The 24,619-nt window shown below is 51.4% G+C and overlaps 2 protein-coding genes across 2 annotated transcripts in view; both read left to right on the top strand.

Annotated features, from left to right (window-relative positions):
* The window catches only part of ETFB (electron transfer flavoprotein subunit beta), a 20,616-nt gene extending 10,588 nt beyond the window's left edge, over positions 1-10,028 (top strand). Inside the window, exons 3-6 of the mRNA XM_004381723.2 lie at positions 221-379; positions 2,959-3,021; positions 8,643-8,801; positions 9,798-10,028. Of these exons, the coding sequence (XP_004381780.1) occupies positions 221-379; positions 2,959-3,021; positions 8,643-8,801; positions 9,798-9,968 (552 nt within the window). The 3' untranslated portion in view covers positions 9,969-10,028. The remainder of the gene's footprint in view (positions 1-220; positions 380-2,958; positions 3,022-8,642; positions 8,802-9,797) is intronic.
* A 6,207-nt stretch (positions 10,029-16,235) lies between these two features.
* On the top strand, positions 16,236-23,535 carry VSIG10L (V-set and immunoglobulin domain containing 10 like). Its single transcript, XM_012557044.1, has 10 exons — positions 16,236-16,275; positions 16,359-17,183; positions 17,714-18,007; positions 18,110-18,394; positions 19,190-19,444; positions 20,343-20,621; positions 20,727-21,023; positions 22,326-22,439; positions 22,697-22,845; positions 23,464-23,535. Exons 1-10 carry the CDS (start codon positions 16,236-16,238, stop codon positions 23,533-23,535), a joined length of 2,610 nt encoding a protein of 869 aa, XP_012412498.1.
* The last annotated feature ends 1,084 nt before the right edge of the window (positions 23,536-24,619 follow it).

Below are 24,619 nucleotides of genomic sequence, written 5' to 3'. Positions count from 1 at the left end.
GGCTGGGGGCTTGGACTCCTGAATCTGCGGGAGAAGGGGGCTGGGGTCTTGGATTCTTGGATCTGAGGGAGGTGGGGTCTGGGGGCCTAGACTCCTGGGTCTGAGGGAGGAGGAGCTAGGGGCCAGGACTGATGGGTGTGAGGGAGGAGGGAGCTGAGATCTAGACTCCTGGGTCCCCCTTGGGCATAGAAGCTGAATTAAGCCCCTTCTCTGCTTGCAGGAGACCATCCGCACTGCTCTGGCAATGGGCGCAGACCGAGGCATCCACGTGGAGGTGCCAGCTGCTGAGGCTGATCGCCTAGGTCCCCTGCAGGTGGCCCGGATCCTGGCCAAGCTGGCAGAGAAGGAGAAGGTGAACCTGCTGCTACTTGGCAAGCAGGTAGGTGTGCCCAGCCCCTACTACACAACCCCTCCCCTGCGTCCTTGGACCCTGATTAGGAGGTGGTGCTGCTGGAGGTGGCCCAGGCCAAGGGCATTCGGACATTCCAGGCTGACAGCTTGGAATTTCCAGAGTTTGAGAGGGGAGGACAGAGTCAGCTCCGAGTATCAGAGAGACCCCATTGAGGGTCTGCTGGGTGAGATTGGAGGAGGCTGCATGTGGACAAGATCAAGGGGAGCCAGGGCTGGGGACAGAGAGGCGAGACAGAGCAGAGAGATGGACATGGCAGAGGGAGGTGCTTGAGCCCTGGGAGGCTGGAAGGAGTGCAGGGGAGGGAGGAAGGTGCTGAGAGTTTGACCTGGTAACTCCAAGATGGGACTGCCAGGAGGAGGAGCCCATGGTTTAGAGGAAGATGCTTCCACAATGCAGGGAGTGTGACGACGAGCCTGCAGGGCCATCTGGGAGAAACACCTGTGTGGGTTCAAGAGCGAGGCCTGGGTTTGGAATAGGGACCTGAGACTTTTGGGGGACTCTGACACATCATGAAGGAGCCCTCGTGACGCAGTGGTTAAATGCTCAGCTGCTAACTGAAAGGTCGGCAGTTCAAACCCACCCAGTGGCTCTGTGGGAGAAAGATGTATCAGTCTGATTCCGTAAAGATTACAGCCTTGGAAACCCTATGGGGCAGTTCTACTCTGTCCTGTAGGGTTGCTATGAGTCGGAATCAACTCAGCGGCATTGGGTTTGGTTTGGTTTGGGGAGCTCTGGAGGACTGTGAGCGGCGGAGGGATAGGACCAGCTCTGGGGCTGTAAGGGACGGACTGGGAGGGGAGAGACTGGAGGCCAGGAGTTTGGGAAGGAGATTGAGGTGGCACAGAGTGAGGTGGGCAAGGCCCCAACTAGAACTCTCCCACCGCAGTGGCGCCCCCAGGAGATCTGGGAAACCCTTCCTTGGGCACAGCCTCCTCACCTACCTTCCTTTGAGGACAAACTTCATGACTCCACCCAGGGGAGGGGCGGAGGAGGGTCATCGGTAAAGCCACGGGCAGATGGGAGCAAAAAGGGGAGATCAAAAGGCAGGGAATTAGGGACAGAGGCCGAGGAAGAAGGTCAAAGACTGCGAGGAAAAACTGTGCGGAGACAGAGCAGGCCACAGGAGGTATAGAAATAAAGCTGAGGCCCCAGAGGGGAGAGATGAGGGGTTCAGGGGGTAGGGTCAGCCCCAGGGAAGAGGAGGAGGCTGGCAGATCGAGGTGGGCCATTGGGTGTCTTGCCCAGCAGTGTGGAGGACACACTCTGAAAATCAGACAGTAGAAAGCAGAGAGATAACAAAACAGCCACAGACTTAGAGTACAGACTGGTAAACTGAGGCAGGGGGCCTAGCTAGAGAACAGACCAGAAGGCAGGCCTGGTTGAGGTTGTACGGTCCCTGGGTGACACAAGTGGTTTGCACTCAACTACTGAGCGAAAGTTGGTGGTTCAAACCTACCCAGCAACGCTGTGGAAGAAAGGCCTGGCAGTCTGCTTCCATAAAGATTACAGCCAAGAAAACCCTACGGGGCAGTTCTACTCTGTAACTCATGGGGTTGCCATGAATTACCATTGACTTGTTGGTAATGTGGCTAGGGTGAGGCTGTGGGGACCCAGGCCTCATGCCTGGTCCCCAGGATCAGGGTGTTGGCAGCATGGTTTATTGAAGCCTCCTGCACTTGCTAGTGGGTCTCAGACTTAGAAATCCTTCTTGACCTGGTGGTTAGGGGAAGTTCCTGGGACCAGGGCCTCCAGCTGAGGGAGATGCTGAGTGAACTGGTCAGGACGCTGTGCTGTAAGTAAGTGGCAGAATCACAGCTCAGGCTGGCTTAAGCAAAAAAGTGTATGAGCTCACATAAGGGCAGCTTCAGGCATAGCTTGATCCAGGGCTGCATGTGAGCCCTAGTGCTGCTCCTCTGTGTTGGCTTCACTATCTTGCATCTCTAGGCTCACATCTTATCTGCCTGGCAACCCCAGCAGAAAGAAAATAGCCTCTTTCCCAAGAGCTCCAGCAAAGCTCCTAGGGCTGACTGTTCATTGGTCCAACTTGAGTCACATGCCCATCCCTGAACTGATCACTGTGATTGGTAGGGGGAATAGAATGTTCTCATTGGCCCAGATCCTGTTCATCCAACTCCCTAGAGTGTCCAGCTCACAGGAAGCTTCTGTGAGTATTTATATAGTGGGTAGAGATTTGGCATTGGGGATGATGCCAGGTGCCCTCACATGCTGCTGGACAGGTGGCCACTTTTTTCCAGGGCCAAGTGAGGGGATTGTTCTAGACCAGGAGTCAGCAAACTATAGCCCCCAGCCACTGCCTATTTAAAGTTTTATTGTAACACAGCCATGCCCATTCGTTTGCATATTGTCTGTGGCTGCCTTCCAGCTATAACAGCAGAGTTGAGTAGCTGTGACAGAGACCAAATAATGCTCAATGCCTATTTACTGTCTTGCCTGTTACAGGATAAGTTTGCCGAGCCCTGTTCTAGACAAATGCTTGAACGATGTGTGAGAAGCCCTATCATATAGTCTTCTCTTTTCCCATTCAGGCCATTGATGATGACTGTAACCAGACGGGGCAGATGACGGCTGGATTTCTGGACTGGCCACAGGTGAGGCTGGAGTGGGGAGCACATAAGTCCAGCTTCAGGCAGAAGATAGCCTCTTTCCCAAGAGCTCCAGCAAAGCTCCCGGGGCTGGTTCTTCACTGGTGCAGTTTGAGTCACATGTCCACCCCTGAACCAATCACTGTAGTTGGGGGTAGAATGTTCTCATTGGGGCCAGTTCTGGGGAAAAAGGTGGCTCGCCCTATCCCTGCCTTTTTGGAAGGAGACAGGCAATAAAGCAGGACAGCTACTCCAATGAGCTGCAAGGAGGAGCTAGGGGAGCCTTCATGGGCTCCCTCTCGCCAGCCTCTGCTCCTCAACCGCACCAAGCTCTTCTCTGCCTTAAGGCCTTCGCACTTGCTGTTCCCTTAGCCCAGAACACTGTTCTCCCAAATGGTCTCATGGCTTTTTTGCTCCTCTCCTTCAGGTCTCTGCTCAAATATCACCTCTTCAGAGAGGCCTTCCCTGCCCACATTGTAGGAAATGCTCACCTCCGCTCCCAAACTCCAGGTTCTGCACTCCATGTCTATACTAGCCTTGTCCAACAGAAATATAATGCAAGCCACATATGTAATTTTAAATTTTTTAATAGCCACATTAAAAAGGTAAGAAGAAACAGGTAGAATTAATTTTAAGAATATATTTAATACATATTAACAATATATATTTTAATATATTTAAAAATATTATTATGTACTATAAGGAGCCCTGGTAGTGCAGTGGTTAAAGCGATCGACTGTTAACTGAAAGGTGAGCGGATTGAAACCATCAGCAGCTCTGCGGGAGAAAGATCTGGCAGTCTGCTTCCATAGAGTCTTATAGCCTTGGAAACCCTATGGGATCGCTATGAGTTGGAATCGACTCAATGGCAGTGGGTTTGCTTTTTTTTGGTATATCAACATGTAATCAACTGTAAAAATTTGTTGCAATAATTTACATTCTTCTTTTGGTACTAAGTCTTCAAAATCCCGTGTGTATTTTATGTTTACATCATGTCTCAATTTGGAAGCTAAATTTTCGTGAGAAATAGTTAATTTAAAGGCCATTAAATTCGCAGCTGAAAAAGTAGATTCACATACTCAAGTTCTCCCAAACAAAGTTAAAAGATTTTCAATAACCAAACTGAGTATCAAGTTTTTTAAAATAGCTTTATGGAGGTATAATTGATGTGCGATAAACTTCATATATGTTTGAAGTGTACAATTTGATCACTTTCGCCATGTGTATACATACTGGAAAAGGACATCATGCTTGGTAAAGTGAGGGTCACTTAAAAAGAGGAAGACCCTCAATGAGATTGTCCCAGTGGCAGCAACAGTGGGCTCAAACATAGCAATGATTGTGAGCCTGGTGTAAGGCCGGTCAGTGTTTTATTCTGTTATATATAGGGTCGCTACGAGTTGGGACCGACTAACAACAACATACATTCTTTCATGAAACCATCACCACAGGCATAGTCATATATTTCGAGTCTCAGTTTTAAAATTTGAACTTAAATTAATTAAATAAAATTAAAAATTCAGTTCCTCGGTCACACTGGCCACATTTCAAGTGCTCAGTAGCCAAACGTGGCTAAAAAGCAGTTGCTGTCAAGTCGATTCTGACTCATGGATACGCCGTGCGTGTCAGAGTAGAACTGTGTTCCACAGGGTTTTCAATGACTGTGATCTTCGGAAGTAGATCACGAGGCCTTCCTTCCTAGGTGCCTCTGGATGGACTCAAGCCTCCAACCTTTCAGTTAGCAGCCAAGTGCATTAACCGTTTGTACCACCCAGGGACTCCAACACTTGACTGTTGTTGTTAGGTACTGTGAAGTTGATTCTGTCTCATAGCGACCTATAAAAATGGCATGGTGGAGGCATCGGACCTCCTCTAACTTCACAAGGGGGATGGAGACTCAAGATCAACAGCCCAAGGCTGATTCCTATGAGGCAGAGGTCAGACCTGCCTCCTCCCTTCAACCTTTTTACCCATTCTGACACCACCCCTCCCTCCCACAGCAGTCTCTACTTCTCTGCTGAGTTTGATAATTTGTTGCAATGGCCACATAATAAATCTTACAGACAATACTCACGGCTATGGAGCTTATGAGGGAAATAGCAGGTTACAGTTCAGGTTCAGGAATGCTCAGGATACAGTTCTTCCATCAGGACAGCCTCTTCTCAGCTATGCCCACAAGCACACCTCTCTCTGGCCCATTGGCGTCTGCCATGCTTGGGCAGGTGTTACAAAGCTCTTTCAGCTCTGTCGATAAGTGCCCAGAGGCACCCCACTCCACCAGGAAACCTGCCCGAGGGCGGTCAGCTCTCTCACTCTGGGTCAGTAGGCTTGGCTCTGACAAGTACCTGGAGGCACCCCACGCTGCCAGTAAGCCTCCTGCCTGAAAGCACTTAGCTTTCTCACTCCATGGGCTGGGAAGCCCTCCGCACTGTCTTCTACCTGTCTCCTGCCTTTGCTGCTATTGTTTCTCTGCCGCTGCTTCCCATCGTCTCTTGCCATTTCTGGTGTTATAGCTCTCTCTGTCTCCTGGATCTTGGATGGTCTCAGCACAGGGATCCCGGGTCCAAAGGACATGCTCCAATCTTGGCTCTTCCTTGTTGGTGGCTGTGAGATACCCCCTTCCGCCTCTGGGATAGCTCATTTTAAGCCTAGTGGGATGATAAAACTTCCAGTCCCCTTGTTAGGGTTCCATACACCTTATTTGCATGGCCCCACCCCCACAGGGTTGCCACACACCTGATTTACATTATTAGGAAGCTGTCCAATCCCTTTGATGGGCCACAAGCACCTCATTTGTATAGTCCCACCCAATCATTTAGTGACAGTTACAAAGACCATGGGTAGAAGAGCTGTATTAAGTAATTCACTGCACTGCACGACCCCATGTGACAGAGTAGAACTGCCTCACAGGAGTTTCTAGGCCATGATCTTTATGGGAATAGATCGCCAGGTCTTTCTCCCACAGAGCCACTGAGTAGGTGCGAACCACCAACCTTTGGTTAGCAGCCAAGCACTTAACTGTTGCACCACCAGACTTTCACACATGGCTAGTGGCTACTATATAAGACAACGCAGTTCTAGAGCTTTTGTTTTATTCTGTTTTCTTTTCTCCAGAGCATTGATCACTGTCTGACCATCCCTTCTAATGCCCCTCATCTCACTCTCATATCATTGTGTTTTAGTTCATTCATATGACTCCTTATCTGAAATTATCTCATTTGCTTCTTCGGTTACTGGCTGTCTACCCCACTAGAATATATGCCCTTGAAAGCTGGGGCCTTGTTGGTCGTGTTCACGGTGTATCCCTAGATCAGGCCCACAGGAGCACTTGGATGAGGCTGTGAATGATGTCACAGTCCAGCTAAGACCTGAAAGATTTGTCAGACGAATAAGTGAACAAAGAGAACAGGCTGGTTAGACAAAGAGGGTGTAGGTCACGTTAGTCACCAGGGGGAGGAAATGATCCAGGGTCGATCAAAGGCAAAGGGGCCTTGGACAAAGATGGGCCTGTCTTAGTTATCTAGTGCTGCTGCAACAGAAATACCACAAGTGGGTGGCTTTAATGTACAGAAATTATTTTCTCACAGTTGAGGAGGCTAGAAGTCCGAATTCAGAGTGCCGGCTCTAGGGGAAGGCTGCCTCTCTGTCGGCTCTGGAGGCAGGTCCTTGGCAATCGTGCTGCGTGTATCTTCTCCTGTGTTTATGTTTTCTTGCTTGCTTGATCTGCTCTCTTTATATCTCAAAAGAGACTGACTTAAGACATACCCTATACTTCCTCATTAACATAACCAAGAAAACCCACTCCCAAATGGGATTATAAGCACAGATATACTCATTGCCACAGAGTCGATTCCCACTTACAGTGACCCTGTAGGACAGAGTAGAACTGCCCCCATACGGTTTCCAACGCTGTAAATCTTTATGGAAGCAGACTGCCACATCTTTCTCCCGCAGAGTGGCTTGTTGATTCTGACAGCCAACCTTTTGGTTAGCAGCCGAGTGCTTAACCACTGCACCACCAGGGCTCCTTAACCACAGGTATAGGGGTTAGGATTTATAATACGTATTTTTGGGGGACACAGTTCAATCCATAACAGTCTGTGTGTGGAGAAAAGGGGGCCCAGAGGACGTTTTGAGGATAAGGTGAGCACAGGAGGTTCTGTTGTCAGCCCGGTGGAGGGGTCTCGCAGGAGCTCATGGGGATGGGGGGCAGGTAGGTAAGAGCCCGGAGCCAGACCACCTGTGTACACACTCCAGCTTTCAGGTTTACCAGCTATGGGTGACAACGGTCACGTTATTCAGCCTCTCTCTGCCTCAGTTTTCCTCATCTGTAAGATGGGGATAACAGTATTTACCTCATAGTGTGATTGTGAGGATTTGATGACTTAACATGTATAAATTGCTTAGAACCTTGTCCAACACTGAATACATGCTCCCTGTTATTGTTTATAATGGGTTCAGTGGTAGAATTCTCACCTTTCATGCGGGAGACCTGGGTTGGATTCTTGGCCAGTGCACCTCATGCACAGCAACCACTCGTCTGTCATTCTAGGCTTGCGTGTTGCTATGATGCTGAACAGGTTTCAGTGGTGCTTCCAGACTAAGACAGACTAGGAAGAAAGGCCTCACAATCTACTTCTGAAAAATCACTCAGTGAAAATCCTGTGGATCACAACAGTCTGATTCCATTGTGCATGAGGTTGCCATGAGCTAGGTGCCGACTCAACGACTGCTAGCAATAAGAATTATTATTTAAGGAAAGGAGACCTCACTGGAAGGTTTGGGAAGTTATAACTTAGGCCTTGGCTTCCGGAGACAATTAAAACACCTTCCCCTAGATTTTTGAAACCCCGTTCTGTGGCTTCCTCCTGTTTTTGTTTTTGTGTTTTGTGTGTGTGCGTAAGGTTCAGATCTCTTTATTATTATGACTAAATGGAATGTAGATCTTCTTTAAAAAATTATTAAAATACTTGAACTTTATTTAAATATTTAGATTTAAGTAAAATAATTTTGTTGAAATATCTTACTAAAATAATATTGTGTTTTCAGTGAAAGTTTACACAGGAAATTAGGTTCCCATTTGACAATTTCTACACAGATTGTTCAGTGACATTAGTTACGCTCTTAATAGCGTGTCACCGTTCTCTTCAATTGCGTCTGGTTGTTCTGTTTCCAGTGCTGTAGTTTCCCTGCCCCCACATCTTCTCAGCTTCGCTTCAGAGTAATTATGGACCTTTTGGTCTCACTTCCTCCTGGGTTTTAACCTGAGGTCTATAGGTCACCTTGAGGGACTCTCCCTTATTACACTCTCCCTCATCCAGGCCTGCATTCAGCAATGGAATATAAAGGATTACTCAGTGCCCAAGGAGCCCTGGTGGCACAGTGGTTAAGCGCTCGGCTGTTAACTGGAAGGTCAGCGGTTCGAACTCACCAGCTGCTCCGTGGGAGAAAGACCTAGCTATCTGTTCCTGTAAGGATTACAGCCTAGGAAAAACCCTATGGGGCAGTTCTGCTCTGTCCTATAGGGTCACCATGATTTGGAATTGACTCAGTGACGCCCAACAACAACAACTGTGCCTGACCTGAATCAATCTCGCCTACTCTTCTCATACGCTGTCCCTCCCCAGGGCACATTTGCCTCCCAGGTGACGCTGGAGGGGGACAAGTTGAAAGTGGAGCGGGAGATTGATGGGGGCCTGGAAACTGTGCGCCTGAAGCTGCCTGCCGTGGTGACTGCTGACCTGCGGCTCAATGAGCCCCGCTATGCCACGCTGCCCAACATCATGGTGAGCACTTGGCAGGATGGGGTTGCTGAGGGCCTGGGGATGGTGAGGACATCACAGACCTGGTGCTTCCCTAGTGGTCAGGTGGGAGAACAGCAGGTCCGAAGGAACATTTCATCCAAAGGAAGGGGTCATCTGATCGTTTTGGCTGACAAGGCTTACTGGTCATTTCTGCCAGTAGGAAGTTTTCATGGGGGCTATTCTGGCTAACAGGAAGTGATTACTGGTTATCTTAGCCAATAGAAAGTCTTCACCTGGCAATAGAAAGAGCCTCCCTTGTCATTCCAGCCTACGGGAAAAGTTCATTGGTTAATCATGGCCAAATAAGAAGGTTCGTTAGGGAGGGCTCCCCTGCTAATCTTTGCCTATAGGAAGGAATTGTTAGGCTTTCTTGGCTAACTAGGAAGGGTTCATGGGACTCTGGGCTAACAGGAAGAATTCACTAATCATCATGGCTAGGAAGATGGAGTCATTAGGTCATCTTAGCCAATAGAGAGAGTTCATTGTGTCATCTGAGCCAGTAGGGAGGGTTCATTGAGTCATCTCAGCTAGTAGGAGGGTTTAGTGGGCCTTCTCAGCCAAGAGGGAGGGTTCAGTGAGTCATCTCTACCAATAGGAGGGTTTAGTGGGTCATATCAGCCAATAGAGAGGGTTCGGTGGGTCATATCAGCCAAAAGTCCATTGAATCATTACTGCCAAAGGGATGGGTTTACTAGTCCATTCCAGCCAGTCAAGAGCTTACCAAGGTGGTTGACTAAAGGAGGACTATGGTAATAGGAAGGCTTCCCAGGCCATCCCAGCCAACAGAAATTGTCCACACCAGGTGTGGCCCTGAAAGAGGCCTCATGTGTCCCAGACAGTGGGTAGATCCAGAAGGATTCAGCCAGTGGAAATGGTTCTGCAGACGTGGCACTCATGGGAAGGAGGCTGTAGGTGTTCTGGACAGTGGGTGGGGTGGGGGCTTTAGCAGCTCTGTGAACTGTGGCCTCCCATGTGCAGAAAGCCAAGAAGAAGAAGATTGAGGTGATCAAGGCCGGGGATCTGGGCGTGGACCTGACCTCTAAGCTTTCTGTGGTTAGCGTGGAAGACCCACCCCAGCGCTCAGCCGGCCTCAAGGTGGAAACCACAGAGGACCTGGTGGCCAAGCTGAGAGAGATTGGGCGGATTTGAGCCCCACTCCCTGAAACTGCAATAAAACTATGACTCTCTTGACGTCTGTCTCTGTCAGCTCATTCCTTGGAGGCCTGTTCTTTGATTCGGTCAACAAACATTTACTTAAGTCTCTTGTGTGCCAGGCCCTGTGCTGGGTGACACAGGGAACCAGGTGAGTCACATCCAGTCCCCACCCTTGAGAAGCTTCCGTACCGAAAAGGGAGACAGACATGGGCAAAGGTGGCCATATTGCAGGGTGATAGGTGTTGTCATGGAAGCAGCACTGGGCGTTTGGGAACCCAGATGGGACACTTGGCTTGGCCTATGGTCAAAAAGACCCAGGGGATGACATCTAAGCTGAGTCTTTTTTTTTCTTTAATAATATCTTACTGTGTTTTTCGTGAACGTTTTATACAGCAAATTAGGTTCCCATTCGACAATTTCTATGCAAATTGTTCAGTGACATTTTTCCCGTCAACATTCTCTTTAATTGCATTCTAGTTGTTCCTATTTAAGCTGAGTCTCGAAAGATGAGTGGGGCTGAGGTGGGTAAGAAGAAGGGCTTTTATCCATGACGTGTTTGCTGAGGCCCCCAAGTTTCAGGCCTCAACAGAGAATGAGGGTGGGAGCTCCAGTTCTAGTTGGGGAGATACAAGCAAAAATCAAAACCTGATGTGCGCCTGGAGCAACAGAGGGAGAATCAGGAATAAGAGGAGGAAATGGACTGTATGTCTGGTTGCCGCCACGTACAGCTATCTCCTTTGCCATGAGACCAGAAGAACTGAATGGTGCCCGGCTGCCATTACTGAATATTTTTATCAAATACTCTATAGAAAGAATCCTGATCAAAAGGGGGATACAGAACAGAATTTCAAATTCTCATGGAATCCAGATTTTCTGGAGCCATGGAGGCTGGATGAACCCCTGAAACTATTGCCCTGAGATAATCTTTAAACCAAAAATATCCCCTGAGGTCGTCAGGTTGTCTTAAAACCACGCAATAGTTTAGCTTAACTAGAAAAGAATGTTTGCCATGAGCGTTGTGCTCTTTTAAGATCTATCTATATGAGATCAAATTGACAACAGCAAAGATTAGGTAGGAAACTTAAGGGGCAGTGAGTTTGTTAATGGGGAACAACAACTCAGAAAACGAGGGTGAGAATGGTTGCATGACTCAAAGAATGTAATCAATGTCACAATTGTACATGTAGAAACTCTTGAATTGGTGTATGTTTTGCTGTGTATATTCTCAACAACAACAAAAAAATAAAATACAGTATTCAAAACAAAAACCTGGTGCAGCATAAAGAATCCAAGACCTGGAGTCAGACTTCCTGGTTCCAAAACCTCACTTTCACCCCTGCCAGCTGTGAGATCTTGGCCGATTCCTTCATCTGGCAATGTGTTCGTTTCCTGTGGCTGCCATAACAAAGTACCACAAACTGGGTGTCTTAAAACAATAGAAATTTACTCTCTCACGGTTCTGGAGGCTGTAAGTCTGAAATCAGGGTGTCGGCAGGGCTATGCTTTCTCCAGAGGCTCTCTGGGAGGGTCCTTGTTTCTTCCAGCTTCTGGTAGCCCTAGGTGTTCCTTGGCTTGTGGCTACGTCACTCCAGTCTCTGCCTCCATCTTCAAGTGGCCATCTTCCCTCTGTGTCTCTTCTTAGAAGGACACCAGTCATATTGGATTAGCGTTCACCCTAATGACCTCATCTTACCTTGATTATATCTGCAAAAACCCTATCTCCAAACAAGGTCATGTTCACAGGTACCAGGGGTTAGGACTTCAGTATATCAATCCATAACAGGCAGTTAGGGATAGTAACAGCATAGTGTAGTGGTTAAGGGAATGGGATCTGGGTTCCTGGCTTTGTGAAGACCTTAGGCAAGTCACTACTCTCAGCCTAGGTTTCCTCCTGTGTCAGATGAAGTTAGTAATAATATCTGTGTTTTGTTTGTCTATTGCAGTATAATAAACCGCCCCACAACTTGGTGGCTGTCAGTCAGGGTTCTCTAGAGAAACAGAACCAGAGAGAGACATTTACTTCAAGGGATTGGTGCACACAGTTGTTGGGCTGCCAAGTTCAAAATCCATAGGCCAGATGGGAGGCTGGAGACTTCTGAAGGCTTGCATCTCAAGATCCATAGGTCAGGAGACAGGAAGAGTGCAGTCGAGAGAGAGAGATATCTGCCAAAATACCTGTACTTCAAAGGCAGACCATACCCTAAGAAATTCTCCTTTCACCTGATTGATTGATTACGTTACATTACATTACACTGCATTATATTATAGAACAGCACCTAGTCTAATGTTTGGCAAAGCCACTGGGAACCATAGCATAGCCAAGTTGACATATAAAATTAACCACAGTGGCTTAAAATAATTATTTATTTTGCTCATAAATCTGGAATTTGGCAAGGACTCGGCAGAGACAGCTTGTCTTTCCTCCATGCACCATCAGTTGAGGTGGCTCAAATGGGGCCTGCAGTGCGCTGGATCACTTTTATATGGCCTTTCTCGCCATGGTCTTGTAACTCCCACCAAAGGATTGGGTAGGACTATGCAAATAAGATACTTGTGGCCCACCCAGGGGATTGGACAGCTTGCTAATAATGCAAATAAGGTGCATGGCACCCTTGTGAGGTGGTGGGACCATGCAAATGAGGTCAGTTTTGCCATCCCACTAGGCTTAAAATGAGCCATCCCAGAGGCGGAAATGTAGTACTTCACTACCACCAAGAAAGAAGAGCTAGGAGTGGAGTGTGTCCTTTTTACCTGGGATCCCTGTGCCGAGAACCTCCTAGACCCAGGAAACAAAGAGACCTATAACCCCAGAGATGGTGAGAGACTGCAGCAGCAGAGACAGCAGAACTAGGAGCCTGGCAGGAGATGGTAGGAAGGGCCTCCCAGCCCATGGAGCATGTGATGGTTAAGATTGTGTGTCAACTTGGCTGGGCCGTGATTCTCAGTGTTTTGGCAGTCATATAATGTTGTGATCACTTCCCTGTTGAGATTTGATACGTGATCACCCCCATGATGGGATCTGCTGTGAGTAGTCAGTCAGTTGAAGGGGAGTTTCCTTGGGCATGTGGCCTGCATTGAGTGTGGGCAGACATTCAGGTAGGGCTCGGGGGCTTTTGCTCATTCTGGATCCTGCAGCTAGCTCCTGTTCGTCTGACCTCTGGTTCTTGGGACTTGAGCTAGCAGCTTACCTGCGGTCTCGCCTTCCAATCTTGGGATTCGTTGATTTTCACAGCCTGTGAGCAACAGCCCTGCTCTCTGGCCTGCCGATCTTGGGTTCACCAGGCCCTGCATCTACGTGAATCAGGAGGAGCCTCTTTCCTGACCCACGGACTTGGGATGTTACAGCCTCTACAACTGTGTGAGCCATATCCTTGATATAAATCTCTTTCTCTATACATATATTTATATGCTTTACTGGTTTTGCTTCTCTAGAGAACCCAGCCTAAGACAGCGAGAAAGCTGAGTGCCTTTGGGCAGGAGGCTTGCTAGCAGAGTGGTGTGCCTCCCAGGCACATGTTGGTGGAGCTAAAGAGCTTTGTAACACTTGCCTGAGCAAGGGAGAGGCTGAAATGAGGGGCCGAGGGCCAGGGAGAGGCCTGCCTGTGGGCATGGCCAAAAAGCTGTCCTGACCAAAGAACTGTATCCTCAGTCGATAATAAACCCCATAATTGTGAGTATTGTCTGTGAATTCTGTGTGGCCACTGCAGTGAATTATCGAACCCAGCAGAGAAATAGAGAGTGCTGTGGGAGGGAAAACTGGTGTCAGAATTGGTAAAAAGTTTGGAGAGAGCAGGTATGCCTCATAGGAGTCAGCCTTGGGCTGATGCTGATGGTGATTCTGTCTCTCCCTTGTGAAGTTAGAGGAGGTCAGATGCCTCTGCCATGCCATTTTTACAGGACTAGAGGATCTAGTTCTAAGATGTCTCACTTACATGGCTGGAAAGCTGGTGCTGGCTGTTGGCTGGGGGCCTCAGCCAGGGCTGTTGACCAGGGGCCATGATTCCTCTCCCCTGCTGCTCAGGCTTCCTCACAACATGGTGGCTGGATTCCAAGAGGGCATGTTCTATGATACAGGCAGTAGAATATGCCAGTCTCTTAAGGCCTAGATCTAGAAAGTGGCACAAGGTCACTTGCACTGTACTGTCTTGGTCAAGCAGTCATGGAGCACACCCAGATTCAAGGGGAGGAGACATAGACCCCACCTCTCAATGGAAAGAGTGCCAAAGAATTTACAGTCATCTTTAAGCTATTGCAACCTACCCTGTGGGGTTCTAAAGGGTTAAATTATGTAGCAGTCCCAGAGCCACACCTGACATACAGAAAATGCTCAATATGTATGATTAGCATAATTTTTAAAAATTATTGGTTGTTAAAAATACACACAGCAAAACACACGAATTCAGCAATTTCTGCAGGCACAATTCAGTGACATTGATTGCATTCATTCAACCATTCTCACCCTCCTTTTCCAAATTGTTCCTCCCCCATTAACATAATCTCACTGCCCCCTAGGCTTCCTATCTATCCTTTCCAGTTGCTGTTGTCAATTTGAGATCCATATGGATAGTTCCTTAAAAGTATTATTAGTATTATTATTTTAAGCATAGCGAGAACTGTGCTGGGGGTCAGCTCAACGGCCTGGGAGCCGAGCAGAGGCTCTAAGCCTGGAGTTGGGTGGGAGGGAAAACTTTCTGAGGGAGTGAGCAGTCTGACCATCTTGGATCAAGTCCAGCTTCTCCCTCTCTGGCTGTGCAACTGCCAACAGTCCCCTAGATCTCTCTGAGCCACAGTCCCTTGGTCTGTCAAATGAAAATAACAACACCGGGCTCATAGGGTTTTTCGGAGGCTTCAGCCAGATACTGCATGGGAAGCATTTAGCATGGTTCCTGGTGCATGATAACTAGTAATTATTATTATCACTCTTAATAGGGTGAGACCTGAAGGACAAGATGTGGTTAGCCCGGTTGGAGGAGGGTGGGGAGTGAGCGAGAGCATTCCAGGGAGACGAAACAGCACCATGTGCAAAGGCTGGGAGGTTATAGATGCGGCAGGTGGCAGGTGGTTCAAAGAGTGAGTAGGGTGAAGAAATGGATGGAATGGGTGGGTCTAAGCCAGGCAGGGCCTAGAAGTTCTGCTGAGAAATTTGGACTTTCTTCTGAGGGCACTGGGGAGCCATGGGAGGGGTGTGAGCAAAGGAGGGACAAAGTCAGCTCTGGTTGCAAGGACCCTCAGGGCCATGTGGGGAACTGGAGGGACTGGAGACCAGAAAGGAGGCTGGCGAGGGTCCAGGGGAGAGGACTGGAACAGTGGGGACAGAGAGAAGGGAAGGGGAGAGAGATTCAGGGGGCAGGAGGGACAGAGCTTGAAGATTGGGGAGTAAGGGGGAGGGAGAGAGTGAAGACATCTGGCTCAATGACTGCAAAGATGGTGGAGCCAACCTGGAGATGGGAAACCCAGGAGGAGGGCTGGGTTAGAGGGAAGATGCTGAGCTTAGGAGGATGTAGGGCATATGAGGGGCTTGGGAGGACATGGAAATGCAGCTCTGGGTTTGACGAAAGATGTCTGGCCTTTAGATGGTGACTTGAGACTGGTCCTGAGGGTGACAGGGAGCCATGGGAGAAGTAGGGTCAGACTTGAATTTGTATCGAAGGCTGTAGGGGGAACAGGAGGCTGGGGAGGAGGAAGCCTGAGCTGAGACCATCAGAGGTGGGGCTCTCTGAAAGGGCACCTCCTCCTCCTCCAGGAAGTCTTCCCAGTTTTGTCCCACCCTACCACATTTCCAGCTGGTACTCACGTTCAAGGAGCCCTAGTGGTGCAACAGTTAAGCGCTTGGCTGCTAACCGAGAGGTTGGTGGTTCGAACCTACCTAGTGGCTCCTCAGGAGAAAGACCTGTCAATCTGCTACTGTAAAGATTACAGCCAAGGAAACCCTATGGGGCGGTTCTACTCTGTCACATGGGGTTGCTCTACTGGGCACCCAACAGCAACACTAAGTTCTCACCCTCTTCCCCCCAGGGGGTAGGGAGTGCAAGGGTCAGGCTTGGCCTCCCCTCTGGTGGGTCAGCTGATGAAGGCGTGTGGGGTGGGGAGGGACACTCAGCCACTGGATCAGGGTGGGGGATCCTGGCACCTCCCACTGGGTCTGGCTCCCTTCCCTGCGCAGGAAGCTACCTACCAGTCCTGTTGGACTCGTCCTTCCCTGGAGAGACTGGCGCAGGCCCCAGAACTCACTCCAGTGTCCCTGCGGGTGCGGCCAGCACCATGGACATCTCTTGGGCTCTGCCGCTTTTCCTGCTTCTGGGTGAGTCCCCTGCCCAGCCCCTTCCCCACCAGCCCCCTTTCCCAGCAGCCTCCCCCAACACCCTCCCTTCCTTTCCTCTACAGCCTCCAGAGAAGGGGTCCTCGCCCTTAGAGCCTCTTCTGGAGCTCAGCGAACCAATTTCTCCTCTGCCTCAGAGAGCTCTTCCCAGGGCCTGGGTTCCAAAGTTCCCTCCACCAAAGTCACCAGCTGGAAACTTCCAGATCCGTCTCTGGGTTCAAAAGCCTCTGCTGACACCCCGGATTCCAAATGGTTTACTAAGGCCCCGAGTTCAAACAATATGTCTGAGTCCCTCTGGGCAAATGTTTCTGCTGAGGGTCCACGTTCAAAATTCCCTGCCAAGACCCTGGATCCCACCTTTCCTGAAATCCCTGAGTCCGAAGTTGGGTCCGAAGCTCCTGCCAAAGGTCCCAAGCCTCCCTTCCCTGTTAAGACCCCAGTTTCCAACATTTCTACTCAAGTCCCAGGTATCAAAGTCGGTTCAAAATTCTCCCCTGAGGATCTTGGATTTTCTGCCCAGAGCCTGGAGTCTGAAATTTCTTCAGAAGCCCACCCAGCCTCAAGTTTCCCCCAGCAGGTGGAGGGACCCCTAGCGGTCCTGGTGGGCACTACCATCCAGCTTCCCCTGCCTTCCGCCCCTGATCCCGGGCCCCCTGCCCCACTGGTGGTCTGGCGACGGGATTCCACGGTGCTGGCAGCTGGAAGCCTGGGGCCAGGGGCCCGGCTGATCAGCCTGGACCCTGCTAACCGACACCGCCTGCGATTCGACCAGGCTGGCGGGGGTCTGGAAGTCTCCTCTGCCCAACTGGACGACGCAGGGGTCTACACAGTCGAGGTCATCCGGGCCGGGGTCTCCCGGCAGATTTGGGAGTTTACGGTGGGCGTGTATGGTAAGTGGGCGTTGAGGGCTGCTCTACTCTGGGAGACCTTTGGGCAATTCACTGTACTGTTCTGAGGACGTGTTTGCATAAGGACCCAGAAACCAAACCAAACCCGTTGCCTTCCAGTCGATTCTGACTCACAGTAACCCAACAGGACAGAGTAGAACTGCCTCATAGGGTTTCCAAGGCTGTAATCTTTATGGGAGCAGACTGCCACATCTTTTTCCCACGGAGCTGCTGGTGGGTTCAAACTGCCAGCCTTTAAGTTAGCAGCCAAGCGCTTTAACCACTGCGCCACCAGTGCTCCTTAAAGTCCCTGAGGGAGGGTGAAGAGGGGCTGGTGGGCAAGACATAGGTGCTTGAGGGACCTTGGGCTTGGGGTCAAGACTCCTGATTATTAGGGGAGGAGGGGCCTGGAGGGCTCAGACTCCTGTCTGTGAGAGGTAGGGGTTGGGGGCCCGGAGTCCTGGATCTAAGGAACAAGGGGGATGGGGGCTGGACTCCTGGGCCAGGTCCGGAGCTGGTTCCTCCTCTCCTAGAGCCCCTGCCCCAGCTGTCAGTGCAGCCCCAGGCGCTGGAGACAGAGGAGGGGGCGGCCGAGCTCCGGCTGCGCTGCGTGGGGTGGAGGCCCTGGCATGGGGAGCTGAGCTGGAGCCGGGACGGACGGACCCTGGAGGTGGTGGACCCCGAGGGAGCAGAGCAGCCCCGGATCCGCGCGGAGGGCGACCAGCTGGTCATCGGACGCCCCTTGCGCAGCGACCATGCCCGGTACACTTGCCATGTCCGCAGCCCCTTTGGCCACAGGGAGGCCGCGGCCAATGTCAGCGTCTTCTGTGAGTAGGGCAACGCCTCGGGTTGGGGACAAGGGGGCTGAGGGCTCAGTCTCCGGGCATCCTGGAGGAGTCCCGAGTGACCCCGCCTCCTCCTCCACCCAGACGGCCCGGACCCGCCGGCCATCACGGTGTCCTCCGACCGCGACGCCTCCCCGGCCCTCTATGTCACCGCGGGCAGCAACGTGACCCTGCGTTGCAGCGCCGCCTCGCGGCCGCCAGCCGGCATCACCTGGAGCCTGGCCGACCCGGCCGAGGCCGCAGTGCCAGCCGGCCCGCGCCTCCTGCTGCCTGCGGTCGGGCCGGGCCACGCGGGTGCCTACGCCTGCCTCGCTGAGAACCCGCGCACCGGCCACCGCCGCCGCTCGCTGCTCAACCTCACTGTGGCAGGTGAGCGCGGCCCGGGCAGGGCCAAGCCAGAAGGGCAGGCACCTGGGCAACAAGAGGGCGGGGCCGGTAAGGGATACCCGGGAGGGGACAGGGCCACCGGGGCGGGGGCAGGGCCAGCGGGGAAAAGCGGGGCTAACAAGGAGGAGTGGAAACCTGAGGAGGAACCGCTCGAGAGGGAGCAGGGCCAGCAAGGAAGGAGCGGGATTGTCAGGGGGGCGGGATACCTGGGGAGGGGCGGGACGAGACGGGAGGAAGGGTGCCCAGGAGAAAGGGCGGGGCCAATGAGGGATACCCGGAGAAGGTCACAACCAAGCCAGAGGGGTGGTGGGTACCTGGGAGAGAGGGCGGGGCCAGTGGGGAATACCTGGAAGAGGGCGGGGTCAGCAAAGCGCGGGGCCAGAAAAGGTGCAGGGATACCCAGAGTGGGGTGGGACGAAGCCGGAGGGGAAGCTACCTGTGTGGTAATCAAGGAGGGAGTGGAGTCACCTGGTAAAAGCAGTGGAGTTAGAAAGGAAGGGGCTGGGCTATCTTTGGAAGGAAGGGAATCACTGTGCCCAGATGCAGTGCATAGGAGCTTCTTTCCTAGGGGCAGTCAGCGGGGCTGCGGGCTTCTACCTTAGAGGTGGAGTTACTGGGCAAAGGAGGAGGGTTCAGCAAGGGAATGCGGGGGCTCAACGCCCAGAGGGGCAGGGTTAGATAAAGAAGGGGTGGAGTTAAAGCACCAACAGGCGGGGCTAGAGGAGAAAGGGGAGAGAGGTTGTATCCTTTGTCCCTGTCTCTCCCCTCCTTCCGTAGGTCTGCCCCCCGGGTCCCCACAGTGCTCAGTCGAAGGAGGACCCGGGGACCGCAGCCTCCGCTTTCACTGCTCGTGGCCCGGCGGAGTCCCTGCCGCCTCCCTGCAGTTCCAGGGTCTCCCCGAAGGCGTCCCCGCCGGACCAGTGCCCTCTGAGCTCCTGGCAGCAGTCCCTGCCCACCCCCGTCTCAGCGGCGTCACTGTCACCTGCCTTGCTCGCCACCTGGTGGCCACGCGCACATGCACTGTCACCCTGGGTGAGAGGGGGCGGGGCTTCTCGTTGAGGGGAGGGACTTTTCCTTTAATCCCTTAGGACTTCATGAAGGATCCAAAAGGGTCATACCAAAACCAAGCCCATTGCCGTCCAGTCGGTTCCGACTCATAGCGACCCTATAGGACAGAGTAGAACTGCCCCGTAGTGTCTCCAAGGCTGTAAATCTTTACGGGAGCAGAGCAGACTGCCACATCTTCTCTGGTGGAGCAGCTGGTGGGTTCCAGCCGCCGACCTTGCAGTTAGCAGCCTAGTGCTTAAACACTTGCTCCACCAGGGCTCTTTAAAGTGGGGAGCGGAGAGGGCTTCCTTATTCCAGGGAAGGAGTGGGACTTCCTTTTCTTTAACCCTACAGAAGGATTCAGGCTTCTCCTGTACCTCGAGGAGAGCACAAATTAAAAACAAACAAAAACAACCCATTGCCGTCGAGTCGATTCTGACTCGTAGTGACTCTATTGGACAGGGTACAGCTGCCTGGAAATCTTCATGGAAATAGATTGCCACGTCTTTATCCCACGGAGCAGCTGGTGGGTTCCAACCGCTCATCTTTCAGTTAGCAGCCAAGAGCTTAATCACTGTGCCACCAGGGCTCTCCAAAAAGATTACAGCCTTGAAAACCCTATGGGGCAGTTCTACTCCATCCAGTAGTGCCGTTATGAGTCAGAATCGACTCGATGGCAATGGGTTTGGTTGGTTTAAGTGTTTCCTAGGCTATAAACTTTATGGACGCAGATTGCCAGGTCTTTCTCCCGCAGAGCTGCTGGGTGGGTTTGAACTGCCAACATTTTGGTTAGCAGCTGAGTGCTTAACCGTTTTCGTTACCAGGACTCCTTTAAATTCAGGGTAAGGGCTTGACTTGCTTACTGAGCTTCTCCTATCTGCAGAAGCCCCCCGAGAGGTACTGCTGCATCCGAAGGTGGAAGAGACACGGTCAAGGGAGGCAGAGGTGGCGCTGGAGGCCTCTGGCTGTCCCCCACCCTCGCGAGCATCCTGGGCCCGGGAAGGGCAGCCCCTGGCTCTGGGCGGCGGAGGCCGCCTGCGGCTCAGCCAAGATGGACGGAGGCTCCTCATTGGCAACTTCAGCCTGGATAGGGACCTAGGAAATTACTCCGTGCTGTGCAGTGGGGCGCTGGGTGCTGGCGGTGACCGGATCAGGCTTATTGGTGAGCCCCATTCTTTCCCAGACCCGGAAGTCCAGGCCCCCAGTCTCTTTCCCTCTCCCCTCAAGGACACAGGAGTCCAGCTCCCAGCCCCTTTTTTCCCCCCAGGGCCTTCCATCTCCTCATGGAGGCTGCAGAGAGCCCACGATGGGGCCGTGCTGACCTGGGATGTGGAGCGCGGGGTGCTGATCAGTGGCTTTGAGCTCCAGGCTCGGCCAGAAGGGCCTGACCTGGGAAAAGCCACCACCTACAAGGACTGGGTGTCCTTGCTCATCCTGGGGCCTCAAGAGCGGTCCGCCGTGATGCCTCTACCCTCTCGGAGCCCTGGGACCTGGGCCTTGCGCATCCTGCCCACCCTAGGGGGCCAGCCAGGGACCCCTTCACAAAGTCAGGTCTACCAGGCCGGTGAGTTGGGGCTGTGGGTGCGTTCTCCTTGACTTCCTCCTAGCTCTCCAGCAAACGATTTTCTGCTCCTCCTTCTCTCCCCAACCTCTAAATACTGGAATGTCTCAGGGCTTGTTTCTCAGAGCTGTTTTCTACCTGTGTTTCTCTTCAGTGTGATCTTGTCAGCTCTCATGGCTTTGTTGTTGTTAGTTGCTGTCGACCCTGTGTGCAGAATAGAACTGCTCCATAGAGTTTTCAAGGCTGTGACCTTTCAGAAGCACATCACCAGGCCTGTCTTCTAAGAGCCTACTGGGTGGGTTCGAACCACCAACCTTTCGGCTGGTAGTCTAGGGCTTAACTGTTTTCGCCACGCAGCGACTCCGTCATTGCTTTAAACGTCATTATCATCAAGATAACTCCTGTCTTGGTTATCTTGTTGTTGTGTGCTGTGGAGTCGATTTCAGAGTAGAACTGCTCCATAGGGTTTCCAGGGAGCAGCTGGTGGATTCGAACTGCCAGCCTTTTGGTTAGCAGCCTGAGCTCTTAACCACTTGGCCACCAAGGCTCTAGTGCTGCTATAACAGAAAGACCACAAGTGTGTGCCTTTAAAAAATAGAAATTTATTTTCTCACAATTCAGGAGGCTAGAAGTTGAAATTAAGGGCACTGGCTCGAGGGGAAGGCTCTCTTTCTGTCTAGCGGAAGATCCTGGTCTCATTCAGCTTCTGTGCCTTCCCTGATGATCTCCCCCTGGCATCTATCTTCCCCCACTGCTGCTAGCTTCTGTATCTAATCTGCTCTTTTTATATCTCAAAAGTGATTAGGTTTAAGGCACGCCTACACTGATACGGCCTCATTAACATAACAAAGAAAAATCTATTCCCAAACGGGATTATGTCCACAGGTATAGGGGTTAGGATTTATAATACATATTTTTGGGGGACACAATTCAATCCATAACACTCAGGGACTTTTCCTCACCATCCTTTGCAAATGTTACCTCCCCTCACATTATTTCTATTATAGCACATTTTTTCCTTCTTAGCACAATCTGTAATTATGTAATTTATTTGCTCATTTACTTGACTTCTCTCCTAGACTTAATCCCCAAGAGGGTAGGTGCATTCCCTGTTTTGTCCACCATTGGATCCTCGGCACCTAGCAGAGTGCCAGGCACCTGAGGGCCCAGATTCCAGGGTCCAGAGCGAGGAGGGGCAGGAGGTCTAGACGCCTGGGTCTCTGAGGGGAGGAGGAGTTAGGGGCTTAGGAAACCTGGATGCAGCCGTGGCTCCTGCTCCCCTTTTCTCTCTTTTGTCTCTTCTAGGTTCCACCCTGGGCCCCGGGGCCGTCGCTGGCATCGTCCTGGGCTCCCTACTGGGCCTGGCGCTCCTGGCGGCGCTTCTTGTCCTGTGTATCTGCTGTCTGTGCCGCTTTCAGGGTGAGTGAGAGGCCTGGTGAAGGGGCAGCTGCTACCAGGTGATCTGGGAGGGTCGCTAAGAGAAGGCCCATCAGAGACCTGGCTGAACCAATCAGTGCAGGCATAGGTCATCTGTCCCGCCTCCTTCATCTCCATATCACCCATCAGAGTCAGGCTCCACCTCTCAGACCAGCTTCCCTTGCCATTGGCTGGGGCCCTTGGGGGTGTGTTTGAGCAGCCAATCAAGTATTCCCATTTCTCCTCCTCTTCTTTCTCAGGAAAGACTACTAGGAAGAAGCCCGCCACCTTGATCCCTGTGGTCATCCCACCAAAAAAGAAGACGCAGAGTGTGACCCCAGTGCAGACCCCACAGCTTCCGCCCCTCAAAATCCCCCCGCAAGATCCTAGACCAGCCAGGACGCACCAAGTGAGTGTGGGTGCCCCAATTTCTTCCCTGAACGGGGATTTTTTTTTTTTTTTTTTAGTCAGGGAAATGAGATGCTCTGAATTCTTTCTCCAGTTTTACTTTATGGTTTACAAAACTGGTGAAACTTTACCCTTTCTACCTACCTACCTATCTCCCTATCTACCTTCTTCCTTTCCTTCCTCCTCCCTGTTTCCTTCCTCCCTACCTCCCTCCGTCCCCCTCTCCCTCCTGTCCTTCCTTCTTCCTCCCCCCCCCCTTCCCTTTTGTTTCTAATAGGAAAGTTAGACAGGAGTTCCCATCCAACTTTTATATATTTTAAAAGAAGAGTGAATTACAGTTTTTCCCCAAAGGAGGATGCCATGGGACTCCTCCCCCATAAAAATTGGATGAGAGTTTCCTTCTCTCCAAAGTGGGATGGAATCTCCACTTTCCCCATAAAAGTTGGGTTGTTGAATGTCTTATCTCCCCCAAGGGTGGCCAGCCATTTATTTTCCTCTTCCAAATGCAGAGAACCCAGCTAATTTCTGAATGATGAGCGCTGGAGCTGGAAAAGGTTAGGTGGGTGAGCCGTGTCTCATCCAGGGTGACTCCTGAGTTCCTCCCTCCTCTCTCTTCCAGGCCTCAGGCCCCAGTCCAGTCATCTCTCCTCCTAGTTTCCCCAAGACTGTGCGGATAGCCACACATGTGTGAGCAGGGACAGTGGCCGGCACAGCGCAGACGTTTTGGGGCAGGAGTTCCTGTTTCGCCCCCAACAGCAGGCGGGGCCTTCCTGGCCTGCCATAACGGAAGGTTGGACCCCAAAATGGGACCTCCTGTCTCCTTGTCTCACCACAGAAGAAGACTCCATCTGTATTTGTGCAACCAAGGGGATGTGACTCCTGGGCTGGGAGAGACGCCTGCTAACCTAATAGGGTGGTTTGCACAGTGTCAAAGCAGGCAGGTAGCTCTGGCTCTGCCGAAGAAAGACAAGACTTGCTGCATTTCTTAGAGTTGGGCGGGAAGCCCAGCCACATTCTCTGGAAAGTTCTCCCTACACCCACTTTTCCCTCCTTTAGGCCATGCTTCATCCAGTTCATCCAGCTCCCAGAGTCTTCATCTTAAAACAGATCAGATTCTGCCCCTCCTCTCTTTAAACCGTTCCATGACTGTCCATTGTCCTTCATATATTATCCAAACTCCTCACCAAGACCTTTCTCAGCCATGTGGTTTGGCCTCTGTCAACCTCTCTGATCTCCTCTCCCAATACTTCCTACCCCTGCTACTCCAGTGTGTGTATGCGTTGGTTGCCTTCCAGTCAGTTTCAAGCCATGGTGACCCCATATGTTACAGAGTAGATCTGCTCCATAGGGTTTTCTTGGCTATAATCTTAACAGAAGCAGATTGCCGGGACTTTTCTTCCATGGTACTGCTGGGTAGACTCAAACCACCAACCTTTAGGTTAGCAGTCAAGTGCAAACCATTTGCACCACACAGAATTTCTCTCCCCAACCACTAAATACTGGAGTGTGCCAGGGCTTGGTACTCAGACCTCTTCTCCACCTGCATTTCTCTTCAGTGTGATCTCGTCCACTCTCGTGGCTTTAAATATTAACATGCAGATAACTCCCAGATGTCTTATCCCCACCTGACCTCTCCCCAGAACTCCAGACTTGAAAAGCCAATTCGCTACTTGACACCTTTACTTGGATGTCCAGTTGACATCTCAGACTTAATATGTCCAAAATGGACTTCTTAATGTTTTTGTTCTGTGAACGTGTGACACTTTATTTTGCCT

Source organism: Trichechus manatus, unplaced genomic scaffold, assembly GCF_000243295.1.
Source record: "Trichechus manatus latirostris isolate Lorelei unplaced genomic scaffold, TriManLat1.0 scaffold00087, whole genome shotgun sequence".
In the NCBI taxonomy this organism is placed as follows: Eukaryota; Metazoa; Chordata; class Mammalia; order Sirenia; family Trichechidae; genus Trichechus; species Trichechus manatus.
The sequence above is the reverse complement of the archived record's forward strand: the minus strand, read 5'-3'. Positions and strand labels throughout refer to the sequence as shown.

Excerpts from the sequence above, each read along its gene's own strand:
- VSIG10L (XM_012557044.1), top strand. The coding sequence starts at position 16,236 with ATGGACATCTCTTGGGCTCTGCCGCTTTTCCTGCTTCTGG. Across the intron at positions 17,184-17,713 it reads GTTTACGGTGGGCGTGTATG|AGCCCCTGCCCCAGCTGTCA; the intron begins GTAAGTGGGCGT and ends CTCCTCTCCTAG. Across the intron at positions 22,846-23,463 it reads GACCAGCCAGGACGCACCAA|GCCTCAGGCCCCAGTCCAGT; the intron begins GTGAGTGTGGGT and ends TCTCTCTTCCAG.